Genomic DNA, 20,450 nt, shown 5'->3' on the forward strand with positions numbered 1-20,450 from the left:
AAATATCCGATGCGATAATTCGAACGACGCTCGTTCAAATGGCTTACGTTCGGGAGCAGCACGTAATAACACCCTGGTCTCAGCACCGATGGCTAACGGTGGAGCATCGTGTAGTGGCAACGGCCACCTACAGAAAAAGTAGTTCCTAAAATACGGGCAGATGAAATAGCCTGGAGACTCTAGGATGCCCAAGGCCTACATCGACATGCGGAGCTATAGCTGCCCTTCTCATAGTTGGAGTTGTGCCGCACCTAGGCCCACTTATTCAACCAAACAGAACACACCCACCTACCTAGTGATCCTAGGAGTGAACATATGCAATGAGAATTATGCGTATATAGAGGTTCCTAAACGTCCACCACCAGTATGCATGACTGGTTTCCAAAGGTTTTTTTATTCGCCACTGCTTGTCATCTAGAAGCTGATAGCAGTGCTTCGAGGACTGATGACTATTTCTCTTACACTTACTTCCGCTCCTTGTACTGTCCAACTCATGTAATAGATACCAGGTTAACTTGTCCACCGCCTCAGAGGTTCAATCGCATCAGCCCTTACATATTGGATTTCCCTGGCACACCAACGCTGCGTGCCTATATCGGATCACACTAGATCCCTTGTACTTTGACATCATATGTTAGCGGACCCAACATTTTGTCGCCGGTCTACTGAGTATAAATCACTCCCCATCCCATTTCATATAATCCCTTGGGGTCATTACCCTAATAGCAGCAGACGTCAACTTTCTTCTTCCTATGTATATATATGCACATTATCCTTTTTGATGCTCCTCAAACTCACCATGCTTTAATAATCTCATTCCATCACCTCACCTCCCCAAGCTTTGCACTTCGGCAATCCCCGGTTTGGACGACCCGGCTGGCTGTTATCCATTCCACCTGGCCTATGATCTACATCCACAGGATCCCCAAACGGGCAAAAACCAGCGATCTTACATAGACTTTGTTCTACTTTGCTTCCTTAGCAACCAGAAAAGAATCCCGCTGTCCAAAAACCGAAGCATGTCAAGCCAATTATGGCGCGGCACTGCCATACCCAGTTTGATAGCACACCCGCAACTATTCCCCTCCTACTCTCGGCGTTACATTCTCGCCGACTCATTCCATTAATTGCAAATACGAACAAGCTTCCCACCTGACTTCGACTGCCGCCCTGATATGCTAATTCCAATCTACTGAACCATTTCTTTGAATGTAACCATTTCTAATTGTCTGTGTTTTCTCGCAAAATGCAATAACTTTGTAAACAGTTTGTGTTCCGACTCCTGACTCATCATCTCACTTTTCCCAGGAGCTTTTACACCTGACTCCGCAACAGCGACACTAGTGAGTCTCTACAGTTTCACTGTACGCCATAATTCTGAAATTCCTGTTACCACTTATCCGCTTTGATTATCCATCGACTTCACCACCCCCACTTACGCTTATGTGCCATATGCCAAAAAGCCCAAGGCCAAGGTTTCGTTCGGTTTGACCGACTGGGTGACGCCAACCTTGTTGCTTCAACAGATCGGATGTTCTGGTCCCCCATTTCCCCCATTTTTCTTGTCATGTGTCACGCAGGAAGCCTCTTGCTTTCTCCTCCCTCGCTTTGTTTTTTCGCCCGACACCTTCAAACTCTAACGACCCGATATTGCCCGGGATTCTCTCTAAAAAACTGAAATTAACTGTGATTCATTGTCTGTGTCGGTTTAGTGATGACCACATCTATATCGAATAATGCATACCGCCTATGACGATATCCTCTTTCCTAAACCACCTGTACCCACAATCTCCGCTAATGATGCTTTTATTCTAACTGTAAAATTATGATAGTCACTAACGATATGCCAACCACAAGATGGGAATAAACATTACTTTTATTATTACTACTGGACTCAACCAACGCTAACATGTCTTTCTTGCTTTGCTTTCAAATGCTCATTCCTCTAAGTAATGGCTTGAACACTGATGAGTACCGCGGACAACTCAGTTAGTACCTGTTGGTGGATTCGAACCGGTCACTTGTTTCGCTGCAAAGGGTAGCGGTACGCTTCGGAGCATACTTCGCCAAGCTACGCAAGCAGGATATCTAATGCTCGGTGGGGTAGAGCCGCTGTTCACTGTACGGCTACATTACTGGTGGCATGAACCTGAAGCTCACATTTCCCCACAGCGCACTATTCCCTTAGAATAGATATACAAACTGCATTTATCTCAGCGAGTCACTTCCAGGGGCATTTTAATCCCCGCAACAAAACCTCAAAGGACGCAAAGCGGACAAAACGGGACAGTGGTACTGGGTGTCGTTGCCTTCGGAATCCTTAACTGTGACACATTCTTATCTACCAAAGTCGTTCTGACACAGTTAACCGACGACATTATTTGCACAAAATCTTCAACTGCTATATCAAGACATTCATAGAAGTAAGAGACACTATGAACAACATCAGTTCAATCGATAGTTGCATACCGCAGATGGTAAACAGCTCTGTTACACTGAAATTTTGCGTCAGCGTGCAAGACACTCCTCCATTCCTCGCAAGCAGACCAGCATTTACTCCGCCCTGAGCGGACATCAAAAAAATTGCAGCCCCTTCTGGAGAGCAAGCCGCCGCCCTGAATGGCTGGGAGTGAACTGGTGCATCCGACAGGGAAGCACATGGGAAACATATTTTGATTTATCATTTTGTCACTTTTTTAAAACCCGTCATTTAGGGTAAAATATTGAGCTAAGGCCCCTTCGGAGGTTTGACCGAAACTCGACATGCAACCGTCAAACTGGTCACTTCCCACTTTCGGAGGCAGCAAGAATGTTGAAAATGCTTGTCCACAAACTGCCTCAGCCTTTTCAACAAACTCTGCGTTATTAAGCAGTCAGCTTACCTTGAACAGCTGTCCATAGCTGCACTCACAGAGACCTAACTCAACCCGGATGTCTCTGGCGCGGAGATCTCGATAGACGGCTACTCCGTTTTTCGAACTGACTCAAACCGAGTAAGAGCTGGTGGGGTTGCTTTGTACGAACATGTGGCTCTGTCCGCCCACGTTGTCCCCTCTCATGCCACTCCCCCACCTTTTTGCAGTGCACCGCGGATCAAAATACTGCTGCGCGTTTCCGATTCTATCCTTATCGGTGCGGTCTACCGCAGCCCCTCGGGTCTCCCTGAAGATGATCGATTCCTCACACGAACAAGTGAGCAACTCTTCTCAAGCTGCCACTTAGCTCAGCTCCTGCCGATAAGTGATTTTACGCTCCGGAGGCCTCCTGGAGCTCCAAAGAACCGGATCAGGTGGACTTTCGCAGCTGCGCTGATTGAAGTCGTTCCACAGAGGGCGTGCACTCAACATGTCGTTGAATCCACCAGATACAATGCAGGCCAACTACAATCTCTGCTGGATTTGGTAATCACTAACGAAAGATACTTCGTTGATCAGGTATTAATTACCACTCTACTGGACCAATGTGTGCCGACCTCTGGTTTCATCTGCTACTGAGGCAGAAATTCTAAACCTCAAACGTGGTTTCGGGACTTCTGCCATGTAGACTTCTCAGGAATGCACATCTTTCCTGAACAATCTAAACCGGGATCAGCTTCAGTAGAGGACTTATATAAGCCCACTGTCCAAGAAGTTGACAAGGCCGACGCGATGCTGTTCCAAACAAAATAAGCACGGGGTCAGATGTGCCGGAGGCTACCCAAAAGGATTTGGAATCTTCTAGAGAAAAGCTCTCGAGTGTTTTTAAAAAGTTGACTACATTGGACACGGAAGGTAAGCTGGTATTTCGTAAAACGCGGAATCGCAGTAAATAAAAAATGCGCCAATGAAACATGCGAAAATTAGCCACCATTGTGAAGCCCGCTCGAAGAAAAGAGAAATCCCCTGTTGAACTGCTTCAGACATCGCCGCAGAAGCATGCCATCCGCGTTCTCCTTGAGGGACAGGAACGGAGAACCCTCAAGCGGCTCAAAGGTGGTATCTGAGGTTTACATAAGCTTTATATTCAGCCACAGCGTCCTCATCACATCCACTCTTGTCAAGGCGTTACTACGAAATGCTTCTAGCCGACTTGGTCTTGATGTTGGAGGACATCAGTCAACTCTTGCGAAAGAGCGACCCATTCTGCGTGTTGGGGCCCAAAAAGATCCTTCCGAGGATCCTGAGGCAAACCTCGTTTACAATGATAAATCGCTTATATCTTGCGTGTCGTCAGTCGCTTGACGAAGGCTGTCTGCCCTCTGTTTGGAATGAAGCGATTGTCACTTCAATCTACAGAACTGGTGGCCGACTAGCGCCTGGGAGCCAAAAGCCTATAAGAGTCACTAGCGTGCTGTGAAAGGTGATGTACCACATTCACTTATTCACGGATTCACCCCCTCGGGTCTCCCTGAAGATGATCGATTCCTCACACGAACAAGTGAGCAACTCTTCTCAAGCTGCCACTTAGCTCAGCTCCTGCCGATAAGTGATTTTACGCTCCGGAGGCCTCCTGGAGCTCCAAAGAACCGGATCAGGTGGACTTTCGCAGCTGCGCTGATTGAAGTCGTTCCACAGAGGGCGTGCACTCAACATGTCGTTGAATCCACCAGATACAATGCAGGCCAACTACAATCTCTGCTGGATTTGGTAATCACTAACGAAAGATACTTCGTTGATCAGGTATTAATTACCACTCTACTGGACCAATGTGTGCCGACCTCTGGTTTCATCTGCTACTGAGGCAGAAATTCTAAACCTCAAACGTGGTTTCGGGACTTCTGCCATGTAGACTTCTCAGGAATGCACATCTTTCCTGAACAATCTAAACCGGGATCAGCTTCAGTAGAGGACTTATATAAGCCCACTGTCCAAGAAGTTGACAAGGCCGACGCGATGCTGTTCCAAACAAAATAAGCACGGGGTCAGATGTGCCGGAGGCTACCCAAAAGGATTTGGAATCTTCTAGAGAAAAGCTCTCGAGTGTTTTTAAAAAGTTGACTACATTGGACACGGAAGGTAAGCTGGTATTTCGTAAAACGCGGAATCGCAGTAAATAAAAAATGCGCCAATGAAACATGCGAAAATTAGCCACCATTGTGAAGCCCGCTCGAAGAAAAGAGAAATCCCCTGTTGAACTGCTTCAGACATCGCCGCAGAAGCATGCCATCCGCGTTCTCCTTGAGGGACAGGAACGGAGAACCCTCAAGCGGCTCAAAGGTGGTATCTGAGGTTTACATAAGCTTTATATTCAGCCACAGCGTCCTCATCACATCCACTCTTGTCAAGGCGTTACTACGAAATGCTTCTAGCCGACTTGGTCTTGATGTTGGAGGACATCAGTCAACTCTTGCGAAAGAGCGACCCATTCTGCGTGTTGGGGCCCAAAAAGATCCTTCCGAGGATCCTGAGGCAAACCTCGTTTACAATGATAAATCGCTTATATCTTGCGTGTCGTCAGTCGCTTGACGAAGGCTGTCTGCCCTCTGTTTGGAATGAAGCGATTGTCACTTCAATCTACAGAACTGGTGGCCGACTAGCGCCTGGGAGCCAAAAGCCTATAAGAGTCACTAGCGTGCTGTGAAAGGTGATGTACCACATTCACTTATTCACGGATTCACTAAGTGATATACAGAATCGAGGCTTTTGCTCAAGTTTCCCGGGTCGATTTTACACCGTTGACCCAGAAAAACACAGCGGGGATATGGCAAAATGACTTTCGGACTCAGAGCGCACACATTCATTGGACAAAATTGTTTAATCATTTCGGGTAGTAGTTGCGTGGAATAATCTTCCTCCTTCTAAAACCCAGTTCAAAGCACTATTAGACACTTATTTATGCTAGTCTTTGTGCTAGCAAGCATACTGCCCGGCCCTGAGAACATAAAGAGCAGTGCTACACCCTTTATTCATATGTACCCTTCAGGTGAATGACAGCCGTTGAACGACAAGAACAAAAGCGACCCGGGAAACTTAGGCGAAAGCCTCGATCCTGTGTACCAATCCGTGAATCCGTGAAAAGTATGATCAGGCCGTTAGGACTTCAAGATGTTAGGCAAAAACGAGACGAGTAGGGAGAAACAACAGCCATCCCGCCCAATACATTACAAGAAAAGTAAAAACTGCGGAAATTGGGGAACCAGAACAACGGATCTGGTGAAGCAGCTGTGTTGGTTTGATCCATGAGACATCACCGCAGAAACAAGCCATTCGCGTTCTCTCTGAGGGACAAAAACGGAGAACCGGCGAATGACCCAACATTGGTATCTGAGGTTTACACAGCCCCGGCGTCTTCGTCATATCAACTATTGTCAAGGCGGAGCTACGAACAGCCTCTAACCGACTTGGTCTTCACGGTGGAGGACATTCGTCAACTCTTAAAGAAGATCAACCCATTCTGCACGTTGGGGCCCGAAGAGGTCCATCCAAGGATCCTGAAAGAAACGTCCTCCACACTGGTTTACACCTGGTGTTTCGTCAGTCGCTTGACGAAGGCCGCCTTCCCTCTGCTTGGAAGGAAGCGATTGTCACGCCAATCTACAAAACTGGTGACCGACTATCGCCTGGCAGCTATAGGCCTATAAGCCTCACTAGCGTGCCGTGCAAGGTGATGGAACGCATTCTGAAGCGAGCCATCCTAGATCACCTTACTTCCAGCAATCTGATATCTCCAGCTCAACACGGATTTCTCCCAAACCGTTCTTGCGTGACAAACATGCTCGTGTTTATGGACAGCTTAACCCAAGCCAAGGACGAAGGACTCATATCGGATGCCATATTTTTCGACTTCTCAAAAGCATTTGATAGGGTCCCACACGTCCCGCTGCTCCACAAACTCGAGTCTTACGGGATTCAAGGGAAAATCCTTCGCTGGATCAAGGCGTTCCTATCAGACAGGTCATTCCGAGTGAGAATAGGCTCAACCTATTCCTCTCCAGCGCCGGTCTCCATTGGAGTTCCTCAAGGCTCCGTCTTGGGACCACTCCTGTTTCTGATCTACGTCAACGACCTCCCAGACGTTCTTGCGAGTCCATGTTTACTTTTTGCGGACGACTTGAAATCCTGGAGTTCCAATGCCAGCGCCCTCCAAATGGATGTAGACGCTGCCAAGCAGTGGTCGTTGGACTGGCACCTTCCTCTGAATGATGAAAAGTGCGTCCATGTGTCGTTTGGAGGGGATTCAGCGAATGCCTTTGTTATGCATGGTGAGAAAGGACCAGAAAACATCACGAGGATATTGCCAAAACGATTTGGGCATCTGGGTCTCCTCAGACTTGTGCTTCTCACTGCACCGTGAGAAATGGCCCAAAAGGCATTCGCCATTTTACGGATGTTCCGACGCACCTTCTCCCGTATTACTCGCATGGACTCCACAATGCCCTATGGGGCCTACGTCAGACCGCTCCTGGAGTACGCCAACCAAGTTGTCTACTCAGGACGCACCAAAGACGTCGCCCTCATTGAGCGTGTTCAGCGAACCGCTACGACAATGGTTGCCAGGCTCAAATCCGTGGACTACGAAACGTGTCTCGCCATGCTTGATCTCTTTCCCCTGGAGTACCGTCGCCCCCGAGGTGATCGAATTCTTACTCATGCCCTGTTTGAACAAAGCTTGGCAAACAGGCTTTTTACCGTTGACCCAGCAAACACAAGCTCAGAGCACACACATTCATTAAAGAATTTTTTTCTCATTTCAGGTAGTAGCTGCGTGGAATGACCTTCTTCCGGCGGTTGTTCACGCTCCTACCAGAACCCAGTTTAAAGCACTATTAGACATTTATTTATGCGAATCCTCGCGCTGGCACGGATTCACGGACTGATACACGGGTTCGAGGCTTTTGCCCAAGTTTCCCGGGTCGCTTTTGTTCTTGTCGGTCAGTGGCTGTCGTTCACCCGAAAGGCACAAGTAAAAAAAGGGTGTAGCACTGCTATTTATGTTCTCAGCGCGGGGCAGTATGCTTGCCAGCGCGAGGATTCGCATAAATAAATGTCTAACAGTGCTTTAAACTGGGTTCTAGAAGGAGCGTGATCAATCTGTGAAGCCGTGAAATCCAGTCAGTCGATTTAGACTAGAACTTCAAACCAATGCTGAGGCCTCGTGACCTTGGACTGTTGGGCTTATGGCCAGAGTCACGAAGGTCGTAAGTGGGGGTGAAATGTATGAACAATGCGGATAAATGGTAGCAGGAATCTGGTGCACAGTGAAACTGTAAAGATTCACTGGTGTCGCTGTTGCGGTGACGCCAGGTGTAAAAGTTCCTTGGAATATTGAGTTGGTGGCAACATACAAGTTGGAACGCGAAGTGTACGGAAAATTACTTTGTGGAAAGCAAGACTGAAGCTCCACAGAAATAGTTGAAATCGGAACGAAAGGTTCCGCATATTAGAACGAACGCTTTTGGGGGCGGCTGGAGCCAGGCAAAGAGTTTGTTCGTATTTGCAACCAACCGTGCACACGTACACAGACGAAACCGACAGCTGGTCAGTGATAAGATTGAATTGCTTTCCGGATAGATTCAACTAGGGCTTGTGCCTCTTTCCCAATAGCATAGTGATTGTTCTCGCTCGGTTTCAGTGTTGTAGAAAAGAGGGCCACCGGTCGGCAGTCCTGAGTCAGAGATTCAGCAATGGCTACGTCTGAGGCGTCCGTCTTGACAACCAACAGTGCATTGTAATCGACTGCCACAACCATTGTGTTCTCTGAGTTATGTAAATTCTCGAAGGACTGATGTACACGCTCCAGTAAAGGAAAGTATTGTTTCTGACATGCTCACTGATTTTGTCAGAGAAGTGTGGCATCCATTGCGAACAACGCCAACGACTCGTTGGGATTTAGCGTCATGTGGATAAGGAAGTTGAAGAATGGGGCTGGTTTAATAATTCCTTCAGAAACTTCATAACCGAGAACGCGTCACTGTTTGGTCGTTATGTTGGTATCTTGCAGTTAAGGATAATTCTTTTTTATTACTTGATAAAAATGTTTGAGGTTCTGGTCATGCTCACTTTGAGTAGTCCCACAAATAGTGACATCGGTGTAAGCTTAGGTGCCGCTTAAGCTCTCGGACTTGGTTTTATGGACAACAGTACGTTGGAAGCATGTTACTCTGTTTGTGACACGGAAAGGAATACGATGGAACTGAAACAGCTCTGCTCATGCTTCAAAAGCCGCATACGGTTTGTCTTTCTCACTGATTGGAACTTGATGGTGAGCAATCAATTGGTCTAAAGTGCCAAAGATAGCTTGGTGGGGAATTTCTTCAATCATTTTATCCAGTCGCGGTAAAGGATGAGCGTCCAGGCGTGTGAACCGATTAATGGTTTTACCATGCGTCATCCGTGGTTTGAATTTTTCGGAACCGGTACCTGAGCCCTCCAGGGAGAATTCGAAGGTTCAATTATACTTTTATCCAATAGTCGACTAACTTCAGAGCAAATGAATTGTTCATCGTGAGGTTTATAACGCCATGATTTCGTGGCGATAGGCTTGCAGTCGGGTGAGAGGTTAGCAAATAGAGGTGACTCATTTTATAATTAATGGTTATTACCTTACTGTCGTGGTCCCCAGTTCGACTATCCGAGTTAAGATATCAAGATGTTTTGTATTCAAGTGTATAGCATCGTTTTTGGTTAGATTGTAGGCCAAGACTTATCTTTGCGCAGGCGTAGAAGCTGTCCGTTAGAGTATGCAACATTGATTCTTTCCAAGGGACACCATTCAATAAGGTTGCCGAAAACCCCTTGGCAGCCCATGACTAGTTTCGCCCTTCTTGATGCTGAGCAGGCACACGCAGTCTCCGAGTTTCAGTCAACTTTTCGTTTACCTGTCATTGGTAATATCCGGCGTAGCGGTATGGACACTGACTCTTACGTTATTTTAGATTTCCAGTATCATCTTTGGTTAGCAGACAGGTTATTGGTTCGGTTTCTTACGGATTAGGTGAAGTAGCGTGGGCGTATCCCGGATCACGCTAACCTTTTCCTTTTCTTTTTGGTCCCACCACGCCTATCTCTTTACTTGGTGTGTTGCCGAATTATACCCTGTGTCTGATTGTCAACAGGATCTAGCCTCAAGGAGCGACAGTAGCGGTTCTGAGATCCGATGTGTGCGCACTGAAACAAGGATAATTCCTGCTTTCTTGATGTGCGCTTCACAATTGTAAAGTTCTCAGTGCAAGTGCGGGGTTGCGGGTGGACAAATGGGTGTCTGACCATACCATGATAGTTGGACTAGCCACGGCCACTCCTTTGATGAGACCCGTCTGGTATCACTATGCATCTTTGAAACCTTTGACCAAGTTTGGCAAGCTAATATCCCTTCCAGACATCCAATGTACTCAAACCTGGCAAGTTAGCTCAGTTGGTTCATCGAGTACCATGTACTCTATGTCGTCTGGACTGAGCTGTCTAAACTGTCCGCAGTATCCCAGCAGAATCTTTCAAGGATCGGCTATATTCTCTGCATTTACTGTTTATCTGCAGTCCTCCCCCGTCTGCTTTCTCAGCATCGTTGTGATAGCTGACGATGTCACCCAGCATTGTTCCATCTATTTTTGCCTGAGGTGTATACCGCCATGGGTTTATGCCGACCGAATAAAAGTCACCATCATGCCGGCCATCCAAAAGTCACAAAGTGGGCATCATCTATCGCAGCCGTATTTGATCATTCTAATTATCTCTATTTCCCTCCCCCGCTTCCAGTTTGCACCTCTGCTGATCTCGGCTGCGTTCCCCACTCTTGGTCTTTAATCATGTTTGGGTTAGAATTCTTGCAACTTGCCTCTGGTTTTCAAGCCATTCTTATGAAGCCACAATTTCCGACTATGAGTCTGATCTTTCCACCTCTCTCATTCTTCGAGGTGCCACAATTTGGTATTCTCTTACGCTTTCTCTATACTTTCCCGTACTTTTCATCTTTTCAAGACACGTGTTGACATGTATCCTAACAATCCACCATAGATGTGCCATGTTTTTCTTTTAATTCAATTACCATTTCGTTCGCTTAATAACTGTATAATAATATTGTCTATTGTAATTGTTGGGTCCGTGGGAGCTAACTGGGTGATTTTGGAGCTTTGTGGAATTTACTCTATCACGATGATAGTTTAGTTACCTGAGTGGGAAAACCTCAAGGAAGAAGACAAAGGACGTCAGATGAAGATCGGCGGTAGTGCAAATGAACCAATTAAAGAAGGAGCCATGCGTCTAGGTTGACTACGACAGAGATGACGTGGAATCTCAGTGAATTATTACCTAGGATAGAATTGTTTGTTAGGACCTGACCGTCCTAACAGTAATTATATCTGTGCAAGCCACAGAATGTGTTTTGTTGACTCGGAGATGTTGGCACAAGGCCGCAAACTAAGCTTAATAACTGCAAACCGAGTTTAGCGTCGATTGGTACACCTTTCTTATTAGGTAGAAACATTGAATCATCAATCTCGGGTTCCATCCAATATGCATTATTAACCTATTGGCGCCCCTTAAATGTCGTTTCACTGGCCGTCTGACGTAGTCTCTGTGAATTTTTTCACTGCTTAACGCGGAGAAGTTGTACTTGCAACCGCCAATTACCCATTCTGAGTCCCCCGACGTGAGAATCACATTAGACGTCGGTTTCCATGAGGGCGGTCATATTTCTACCAATGGACTGTAAGGCTCGAAACCGGTTCCATCTTCTGTTTGAGGTGTTCGTGATTCCTTGGCACGAGTTTATTTGGATGGCTGTTAACTTCTCTAGAGTTTTAATTCTATGTGCTCTCAGGGTTTTTACTTATACGAAACCCGGGGTAATTCTCATCTGTATTTCCTGTCTTTCAGGTTGTTATGCATAAACCATGCCAGATTTTGTTATCCCGGTATCCCGTAGTGATCTTTTGAAAAGAGCAACTCCCAACGCTTATGTGGTGAATGAGGTGTTTCCTGTTAGGCAGCTGCATACTCAACTTCCAAGTGAGTCCCTTATTGCCTGACCGCTAGGTCATAATGGTGATTTCCATGTTTTCTACACCCTTTTTTTCTCGAATTATGTTGAGATTCTCGCAAAAAATTAATTAGATTAATTTTCTGACGGACTCCTTACAATTGAACAGCTGCACTGATTGTGTATGTTACAATAGCCAACGCGATGAAATCACTCATCATCCTTGTTAATAAAAGGATAACGTCAGACCGAATTAATACATTCACCCAACTGTCATGTTAGAACTGAAACGGGCCATTCATGATTTCATTCGTCACACTTAACAGTGTTTGGAGTTCGTGTAGCGGTGACAATCTGTCACCGGTTGCAAAACAGCCTGATGAATGATTTCCGTACTCAAGTCCACGCGCACGCATCAGCTAACTACGTTTCCGTTTTCCTCCTTGGTTTCCGCATCTTCCGCTTAATCTGTACATGACATGGTGCCCCCTCCTTATTTCGATCGAAAGAGGTGATTTGTTTGGATTGCAATATAAAACCTGGGGAGGAAGTTTTTGGGAGGGTGATATTATTCGCACCGTGGTAGAATTACTGTAGCAACAAGTGGATTCATGAGAATCATTCGCTGCATAAGGTCTACATGTTGGGATTGTACGTACTCCTGTTCAACCAGCATACACTTTATTTTCATTTCCCCTGCCAAGACAGCTAGCTGTAGGATATCACATCTGACTGCGATAAATTGCCTCTGATTTTATGTGGTCTGTAGTGTCATTGATAGGAACTTCGTTTTTCATTTCAGAATGTTTGAGAATCCTCAGCAGTGAGGGTCATTTGTACATTTTACGGACCTTCGACATTCTGTTCAGTGTTTTACAGTAAGTTCTCGACTTCAATGAGCATCATGTCATTTAAGTGAGTGGACCGGGGCTCCTACAGACCTGAAGGAAGAAGCCTGGGAACTCGTGTTAAAAGGTTGGTTTCCTCATCATGGTATCGCTATGATTTATTCACTGGCCCTCCGGTTCTGGTACGTTTCCACCCGCTTAGGCGCTTTCTGAAGGCTAAAGGCCACTTAAAAATACACCCACCCTAATTCTTGGACCTATTAGTGAGGCTTCAGTCGTTGTTCAGGTTAGGAGCCCAACTACATGTGATCCAAACAAAAGTCATAAAGCCTTGAATCCTCGACCTCTCGATTTCTTGATGAGTAATCTACTAGCCGGCGGACGCGAATCCTTGCCGGTGATGATTCTGTACCGATTCGCGACACCTGCTCATTGGCTGATGTTTACCAATACCTTTTACTGTGACTTTCACGAATCAACATTTGAATTCCCCCGGCTACCGGGACGGCGTGGGTCTGATTTGGTATAGAAGAAACAGTAACTTGGTGAATCTAGAATTGGAGTGCAGGAACATAATGCAAAGGGAAATGCTATCGGACTGGGCCCAAACCCGCGGTGAATAACTGTAGGATTTCATTTGCATGACCTAGGTAGCTCAGCTGCCGGGACACTTATCTGGAAGGCAAGGTTATCGTCAGATCGTTTCTGTGCTTTCCATTATATGTACTCAGTTTCTCATGCTGATCCAGCTTTCCGCCTCTCCGTCAATTAACTGTTAACAGTGATGCGCGGCTAGACTGCAAGTGACCAGCTTTACCCAATATTTCACTCACGGCGTTATTTTTGGCTCAAAGGAAATATTGTTAGGCTTCAAACTAAATACAGCTCAGCCTCAAATGACGGTTGTCGTTGATGCATCTACGGCATTCACTGTCGTTCGCTTAATTCAAAGGATTAACTTTGTTAGTGACATCAAGGAATGTCTTGACAAATAAACGGCTTGGATTAGAACGGGAAACTTAGATGACCGTTGCTATATTAATTTGGTCTGAACCATGGCTTTCTATGACGAGAGTTAATCTATGAGTCTCGGTTAACGATGGTTACTAGCTGACGGCTGGCAGTAAAACGCGCAAGAAAGGAGGACCGCCTAAATCCTATTCGCTATTTGATGTGCGTATCTGGAACGGGTAATAAGAAGATAAACGTGAAACACAAGCTGTTTCTTAGACCCTTACTAGGTCATTCGTCATTGTGGTTCTAAGATTTAACCTGTTTTCTTCTTACTAGAATGATTTTACCCAAAAAGCAACATTTATACCATTTGTATCAGTTGACCAAGGTGCTCTCTGGAACGTTGCACGGCATGCGCGCGATGTAAGTGGGACTTTCATTCGTGGCCGGAGATGCTCCACACTTGGGCATTGTGAGTGAGTGGTTTCGTTTAGGCTTATGCATAAGGGTAGGTAGAATCGATGGACTATAATTGGAACTCGTTCCTGAGCGCAATTCCAAGAAAAATAGGTTGACATTTCTTAGAAGACTGGAGAGCAGTCCACGACCTGATAATTAGGGTCTGGGTGGGTAATATGGAACAACCGTTGAGATGTAAATTATAGTCTGTTCGATGGGTTTGATCCCACATGGAGTTTGAGGTATAAAAATCTCCATAGAAATAACTGTACTTTAGTCATCCCCGGGTTTTACAGTCGGAACTCATTGGATGTTTCGCTTCTTCCTCGCATGTCGGCAACAGATGCATTAGTTCTCAGGCCCTGTAGTCTGAGACATTATAAACAGACTTAATGACCGTTAGTTTAATTCGAATATGAACAATAAGCTACGGGCTCCTGTGACGAACGCTGATGCAAATATAGGAGAAAGACAATCATAGTGATGAGATGCTTGATGAAGATCGATTCGACGGTCGTTTGCCCCTCCGACGTTTTACCCTAATAAACTTATTGCCATTGTGGCATATTTCCACAATGTGAGTGTGTCGGTGAAGTCAACTCCCATAACGAGGGGCTTATTAGTTTGATCAATGCAATCAGGCATTATTATGTAAGCGTTTGATTTGACAGTCCACCGTTGGCCTATGGCATGTTCGGTGTGATGTGATGGTGATATATCAGCCATTTAAGGAGCTAGAAAGTCTGCTCCTCATCTTTTCAGGGTGGAGGTTGCACTGGAAAAGTCCCGCGTCCTGTTGCTTATGGTCGTGGTCTTCACCAACTAACGAACAGTAGTCTTGACTTTGTTGTGCTACCCGATAAACTCAACCTGAATGGTGAAGACAAGTTCTCGTTGTCGTGCCGTGGGTCCTCTCCTGTAGTAATGTAGCAGGTCGAGTCGGTGAATATAAGGGTAGTAAAACGTACAGCTAGGTAAGCAAGCATATACTTGCTAAGTTATTTGCGATGGGAAACGCAAGCCGAGTACAAAATCCTGTGCTACAAAAACGCTCTTCTCGATGAGAGCATATTTGCTCCAGAAGTTCCCAATGGCGGAGAAACATATTTGTTTTTTGTCTGTGTGCGACGTCTTTGTCTTGCCGTTGTTTCGGCCATATGTAGCTTTATTAACCGTAGAATAAAAAAGCTATGAGTGCTCTATTTCTACTCCATGCCCTTTGCGCTTACGGGCAGCTATTTAAGTTTGTTTCGGCTTTCACATGCCACAGGAAGAGGTCCCTAGGAGCACGGATCACCCACCCATTTTCCACACGTGGTACCCTACATTTTAATATTGTCCCGTCAGCTTCATTCTGTCGAAGCCCTCTTCAACAGAATCAAAGACTTCATACTCTCGCGCGCTACTTTTCTGTCGTTTGTTCGAAGTGGTTAGGTTTATATTTTTAACCTACCCCAAACTACCTTAAACTACTCTCACCCAAGCACGCTGTGATATTTTTGGATTGAGCTATGCGGCGATACCTTGCCAAATTAGTATACTTCAAATGCAATATTTTCTATTTGCAATATTCAGGCTGTGAAGTTTGTGTCCACCAGCTGTCTTCGTTACTGGAATCTGAAGATTCGGGTACTTTGACTTATGATCGGGTCAAACTGGCTGCGAATCGAAATGCTTTGCGGATGCATGTGTATCTGCTTTGTCAGTATGTGGACATGTTTGAGAACGACCTGAACCAACAGACCAAATCCACGACGGCTACCAAGGTGTGCTACTTGAGTTTCAGTTTGTTTTGAAATTTTCAAAAACGCCGTTGTATTACATATAAATTTTCACATCTACCATAGATGTTCACTTTTGAAGATGTGAAATCGTTATTCTCCTCTGTTTGGAAATTAGGTATTCTCTTTCATTCTTTGTGGAGTCACCCCACTTTCTTTCACCGCCATCACTCCGTTTATAGCAGAAGCTATATTTCTGGCATTCATTCTGAACTGCAGGTACCGGCCGGAGAATCCTGAGCATACGTCACAGGACTTGACTTTTATACCACTTACGCCAAGTTGATGGATTATATGGTCACCACGTGGCTACCTCACTCTGGGACACCTTAGTTTATGGTATAGTGCTTCACAGTGTGTTTACATTCATGCCCAGTAACCGGTTATTATATATAATGTAAATAATCGTTCAGCTGTGGCACCTTTTCGGTGCCTAGCTGTCATGCCAATGGAAGGAGGTACCATGGGTGGGATACCGCCAGGTTGCCCAAGTCTGACAGGAGCAGTCGAGGTTGGGTTCAAATCGCGGACCTTCCGTTTCTTAATCTGGCGCCTTAACCACTGAGCTATCTTGAGCTCCGTAACCTGTTGCCTCCTTCAAACACCTCTTTAATGTTATTCGTTTGAAGCACACATCTCAGTACGTATATCCTTTACCGTCCGGAACTAATATGCGGGAGTTTGTTAGTTATTGGCCTTCAACTATTTCGCGGGCGCTTGCAAGGAATCAAAATGAGCTTCTATCTAGGCTAGACTGGCACAAACTACTAACATTGTTTAGTGGGTACTGTTTACTAGATACCACCAAATCGACCGTGCTTCAAACTTTACGATACGCCCTTTTGAGTTCGATGACTTATTGCTTGTGTAACTGAAGCGAACTCTTCATGATCTTTCCCATCAGATCGGCACCAAGAAAACTCGATGTGGTGGCGCTGGACGTGGGCGTCGTCATTCACCCACACGTCCAGGTCCAGGCGACAGTGAACTCTCCATGGACTGGAATATTCAGTGTGAGAAGGCCGTGACCATTCTGGATCAGCTTTGTCGTCTTCAACTGAACAAACTGTGGGATCCACCAGTGGCGGAAGAAGACTTCATCAACCTACCAGCAAACTGTTGCTACAAGCTGCTTGAAAACCGATCAGTGGCGAGCAGCGCCAGTGTGCGCACTGCAATGACCAGTCTACTTGCCAGTCTGGTGCGACGGTATGGCCATTCGATTGCGTGCTCTGTGAAATTGACCCAATTGCTGCAGTGCCATCCTCATATGGTCAATTGTCTCCTTTCTTTCGTTCGTTCATTCATGGAGGAAGAGAATTTAGGTGGTGTCGTTCGTGAACTTCTCAAGGTTGGTTGACCCCACTACATTTTCTTAAGTTTGTGTGCCTGGGCTTCAATAGTGTATCAATGCTGCGTCAGGTATGCTAGCTACTGAACGCCACTGGTTGGGGCGGAGTTTGAAGCCAATGTCAATAACGGTTTTCTCGTGTATATCAACCAATGAATGCTATCCTGGCGTTTTTCAGTCCTTCTTTAGGGATCTGCGTTTTCTTACGGTTTGTTTGGAGCTACCCAGCTTCAGCAATCCTAAATGACAACTCGCTCTTCTCCTCTCAAGTCGACCGCTCGCCCTTGATTCACTCGTGTCCCAGTTCGACTGCCAATTTTCTGTCTAGAACACTTACCCCATCTGTTGAAATAATCTCTTCAACTTCCTAGGAAATCTGCAGTTATAGCGGCGCAGATCTGGAACGTGATGCTCAGACCACTCAGAACTTCTCTGCTTTTCTGCTGGAAGTGGCTAGTGCGTATCCGAATCTCGGACAATCAATGTTACCTCTTCTACGATCCCACTTAGACGAAGATCCCTATCAAATGCGCAACTGTGTTCTTGGAGTTATAGGTGAGGTATTACCCTCTTTTGCTCGCCGCGAAAATTTGGATCCGAAAGAGTCGGTACAGCGGGACCGACTAATGGACCTGTTGCAAGTGAGTGGTTTTCTTTCCAACTGTCGAATCCGACTGGATCTCATTTCCTCGATTTTACTAATGAGATAACTTGGATTACGTACACGCTGAGATAGTTTGTTTCAAGATTTGTGTAAAAGCATCGGTCCTCTACGGGTTGTATGCGCACGGAACTTCTTTCACGTTTGCTTGTTGTGTTGCTGGTTTCCAGGGAGGTAATGTCAATGATAAGAAAACTCCGTTAACATTATCTAAGTTTCCATTTCAAAGTGGTGATAGGCCCATGAGATTTACCATTGGATGTGTAAATCACAATCGAGAACCGTCGACTACAATTCAAGGAACATAATCTTTTTATCTTACAGTCACATCTCCTATAAGGTCCTCCCGAGTATCGACCGTTCCATCCTTGCAACCTGACTTGTCCAAAATAACAGCGATTAAGGTATACAGAAGTTCCCCGTTTTCAAGACCACCTGGTATTACGAGAAGCTTATCGCAATTATTTGCATTCGACCTGTGGCAGCTTCATTCTAGCTAACGATTTTATGCGTGTGTTTCCCCCACCTTTCACTATTGAGCAGGACCATTGAGAACCTAGTCCATATTATCGAGAGGGTGTATACACCTTCGATTTCCAAATGTGTTCGAATTTCATCTTACCGATAAGATAGAAAAATAATCGTTTAGCGGTGATTCCGTTTTGGTGCCTAGCTGCTATGCCACTGGAAGTCATCACTAGGGCTTGGATACTGCCAGGCTGCCAAAGCCTACACAGGAGAAATCGAGAGGCAGAGGTCGGGTTCGAACCACAAACCTTCCGGTCAGTGAAACCGCACTCTAACCACTCAGTCATATTGTTGTTCGTCGAGCGATATGCTCCCTACTGGAAATATACTTTCAAACTTCGAATTCTCCATTGCCTTTCGTCGGCGTCCCTACTGCACGGTGATTCATTCCGTGCTTGGTTGTATGACTCATAAACCGTCTAGGATGTGGACCTCTCTGATTCAGCTTACTGTGAATGCCGTTGTGCCACCAGGTTCACCGACAACTGAGCGTTTCCCTGACCAGCTTAACTTGTGTTGTGATGACTGAGTTGACCAGAATGCGTGGAGAGCTGCATAATATTTTTTCTTCACTGACAGGTGTTTGTGTTTGTGAGATTGTTACTTGACAAGTAGGACAACACGAACACGATACTGGCTTGGCACTTTTTCTCACTAAATCGGGTCCGTGTTGACTCGGGAGGGTGAGGTGCAGTTCCCGCTCCTCAACTACTCTTTTGAGAAAACTCCACCTGAACTCCATTGTTAGAAACTTAGCAACCGAAACTCATGTGTGACTCTGTACTAGGCCAGTCATCACACAAGGCTTACTCAAATGTCCACGGATGGTGAACACGAAAGGAGCTTACTGTGGTCTGGGTTATTTCCTAATGCTATTTTTTACTTTGTCATCCGTTGATGGATGTTTTATTTTCAGAGCATGTAATAAGCATCGTTTTGCTCAGTGCCCCTGCCGTTAACTTTGCTTTGGAATGATGCAATCTTTGAAGCGAATTCTTATTGGAAGTGACCGTTGTACTGGTGTTTTATATACCGGGGCAGAGAATATTTTTGTAGCGCAAAGGTTTTGGTCCTCTACTCTCTCCACTTATATTAGGTTAAATGGCCTCAGTCCTTTCTACAATCATTTACTCTTCTTTTTGTTTGAGGTACCATCCACCAGTCAGCAGTGTGATTAGACAAGATATATCGCCACTCATTTTTCAATCAGGGAGTTCACATCACTTCACCACATGTTGGCTTGTTCCTCGAGTGGCTACTTTTCTGTGGAAGGTTCGCACAACTTGTGAATTATTCCTCCTGAGCTCCTTCTCTGGATCAGTCCGCTGTTTTGTGAACGGTACTGGTCTTATATTAACGCCTCATATATTTTGTTTCCATTCCGATCGATCTGATGAACTCCCCTCTTTCACTTATACAGGAGCACATCCATGACGTCAATGGGTATGTCCGTGCCAAGGCGCTGCAAATTTGGCATGCGATTGTATCTACTCGAGTGAGTGGAATAGCCTGTGCGTTTTCTTTGTGCACCGTATTTTCGTCTCGGCCTGCATATAGTTTGCTTAGTAGCCGGATGTGCTTTTGACTTGTTTGTTTTATCTGGTGCATCGGGCAAAAATTTGGTCCGAGACAAGATTGCTATATTCCTCTAATTGCTCTCACCATTGATTCATTTCCTCAGGGATTGCCAGTTCGTCGTCAATCTCAGCTGGCTGCTCTGCTCGTTGGTCCCTCGGGTGCGATGCGGGATGTGTCCAGTCTGGCACGGCGCTACGCTTGCAAAACGCTAACAGCCATGGTGTTACAGTGTCCTGCCATGAAGGTACTTGCTTCACCAACTATAAAGTGCATTTAATGCTTACTGAAGACGTTTTACTGTTGTCTATGCTGTTATATCTAACGAGCGTGATTTCCTTCATAAGAGAGCTTAGTATGGCTGCTTGACACGTTTTCAACGGGTCTATATTGATGTT

General features: G+C 45.7%; 1 protein-coding gene across 1 annotated transcript in view; it reads left to right on the top strand.

Annotated features, from left to right (window-relative positions):
* Positions 1 to 7,305: 7,305 nt before the first annotated feature.
* T265_08743 (hypothetical protein) overlaps positions 7,306 to 20,450 on the top strand; it is a gene marked incomplete at both ends in the record, with an annotated part of 39,680 nt that continues 26,535 nt past the window's right edge. The window contains 8 exons of the mRNA XM_009174628.1: positions 7,306 to 7,672; positions 12,698 to 12,773; positions 12,812 to 12,870; positions 15,732 to 15,922; positions 16,842 to 17,288; positions 17,660 to 17,929; positions 19,898 to 19,972; positions 20,159 to 20,299. Of these exons, the coding sequence (XP_009172892.1) occupies positions 7,306 to 7,672; positions 12,698 to 12,773; positions 12,812 to 12,870; positions 15,732 to 15,922; positions 16,842 to 17,288; positions 17,660 to 17,929; positions 19,898 to 19,972; positions 20,159 to 20,299 (1,626 nt within the window). The remainder of the gene's footprint in view (positions 7,673 to 12,697; positions 12,774 to 12,811; positions 12,871 to 15,731; positions 15,923 to 16,841; positions 17,289 to 17,659; positions 17,930 to 19,897; positions 19,973 to 20,158; positions 20,300 to 20,450) is intronic.

The sequence above is a fragment of the Opisthorchis viverrini genome (genome assembly GCF_000715545.1).
Source record: "Opisthorchis viverrini unplaced genomic scaffold opera_v5_238, whole genome shotgun sequence".
Lineage (NCBI taxonomy): Eukaryota > Metazoa > Platyhelminthes > Trematoda > Opisthorchiida > Opisthorchiidae > Opisthorchis > Opisthorchis viverrini.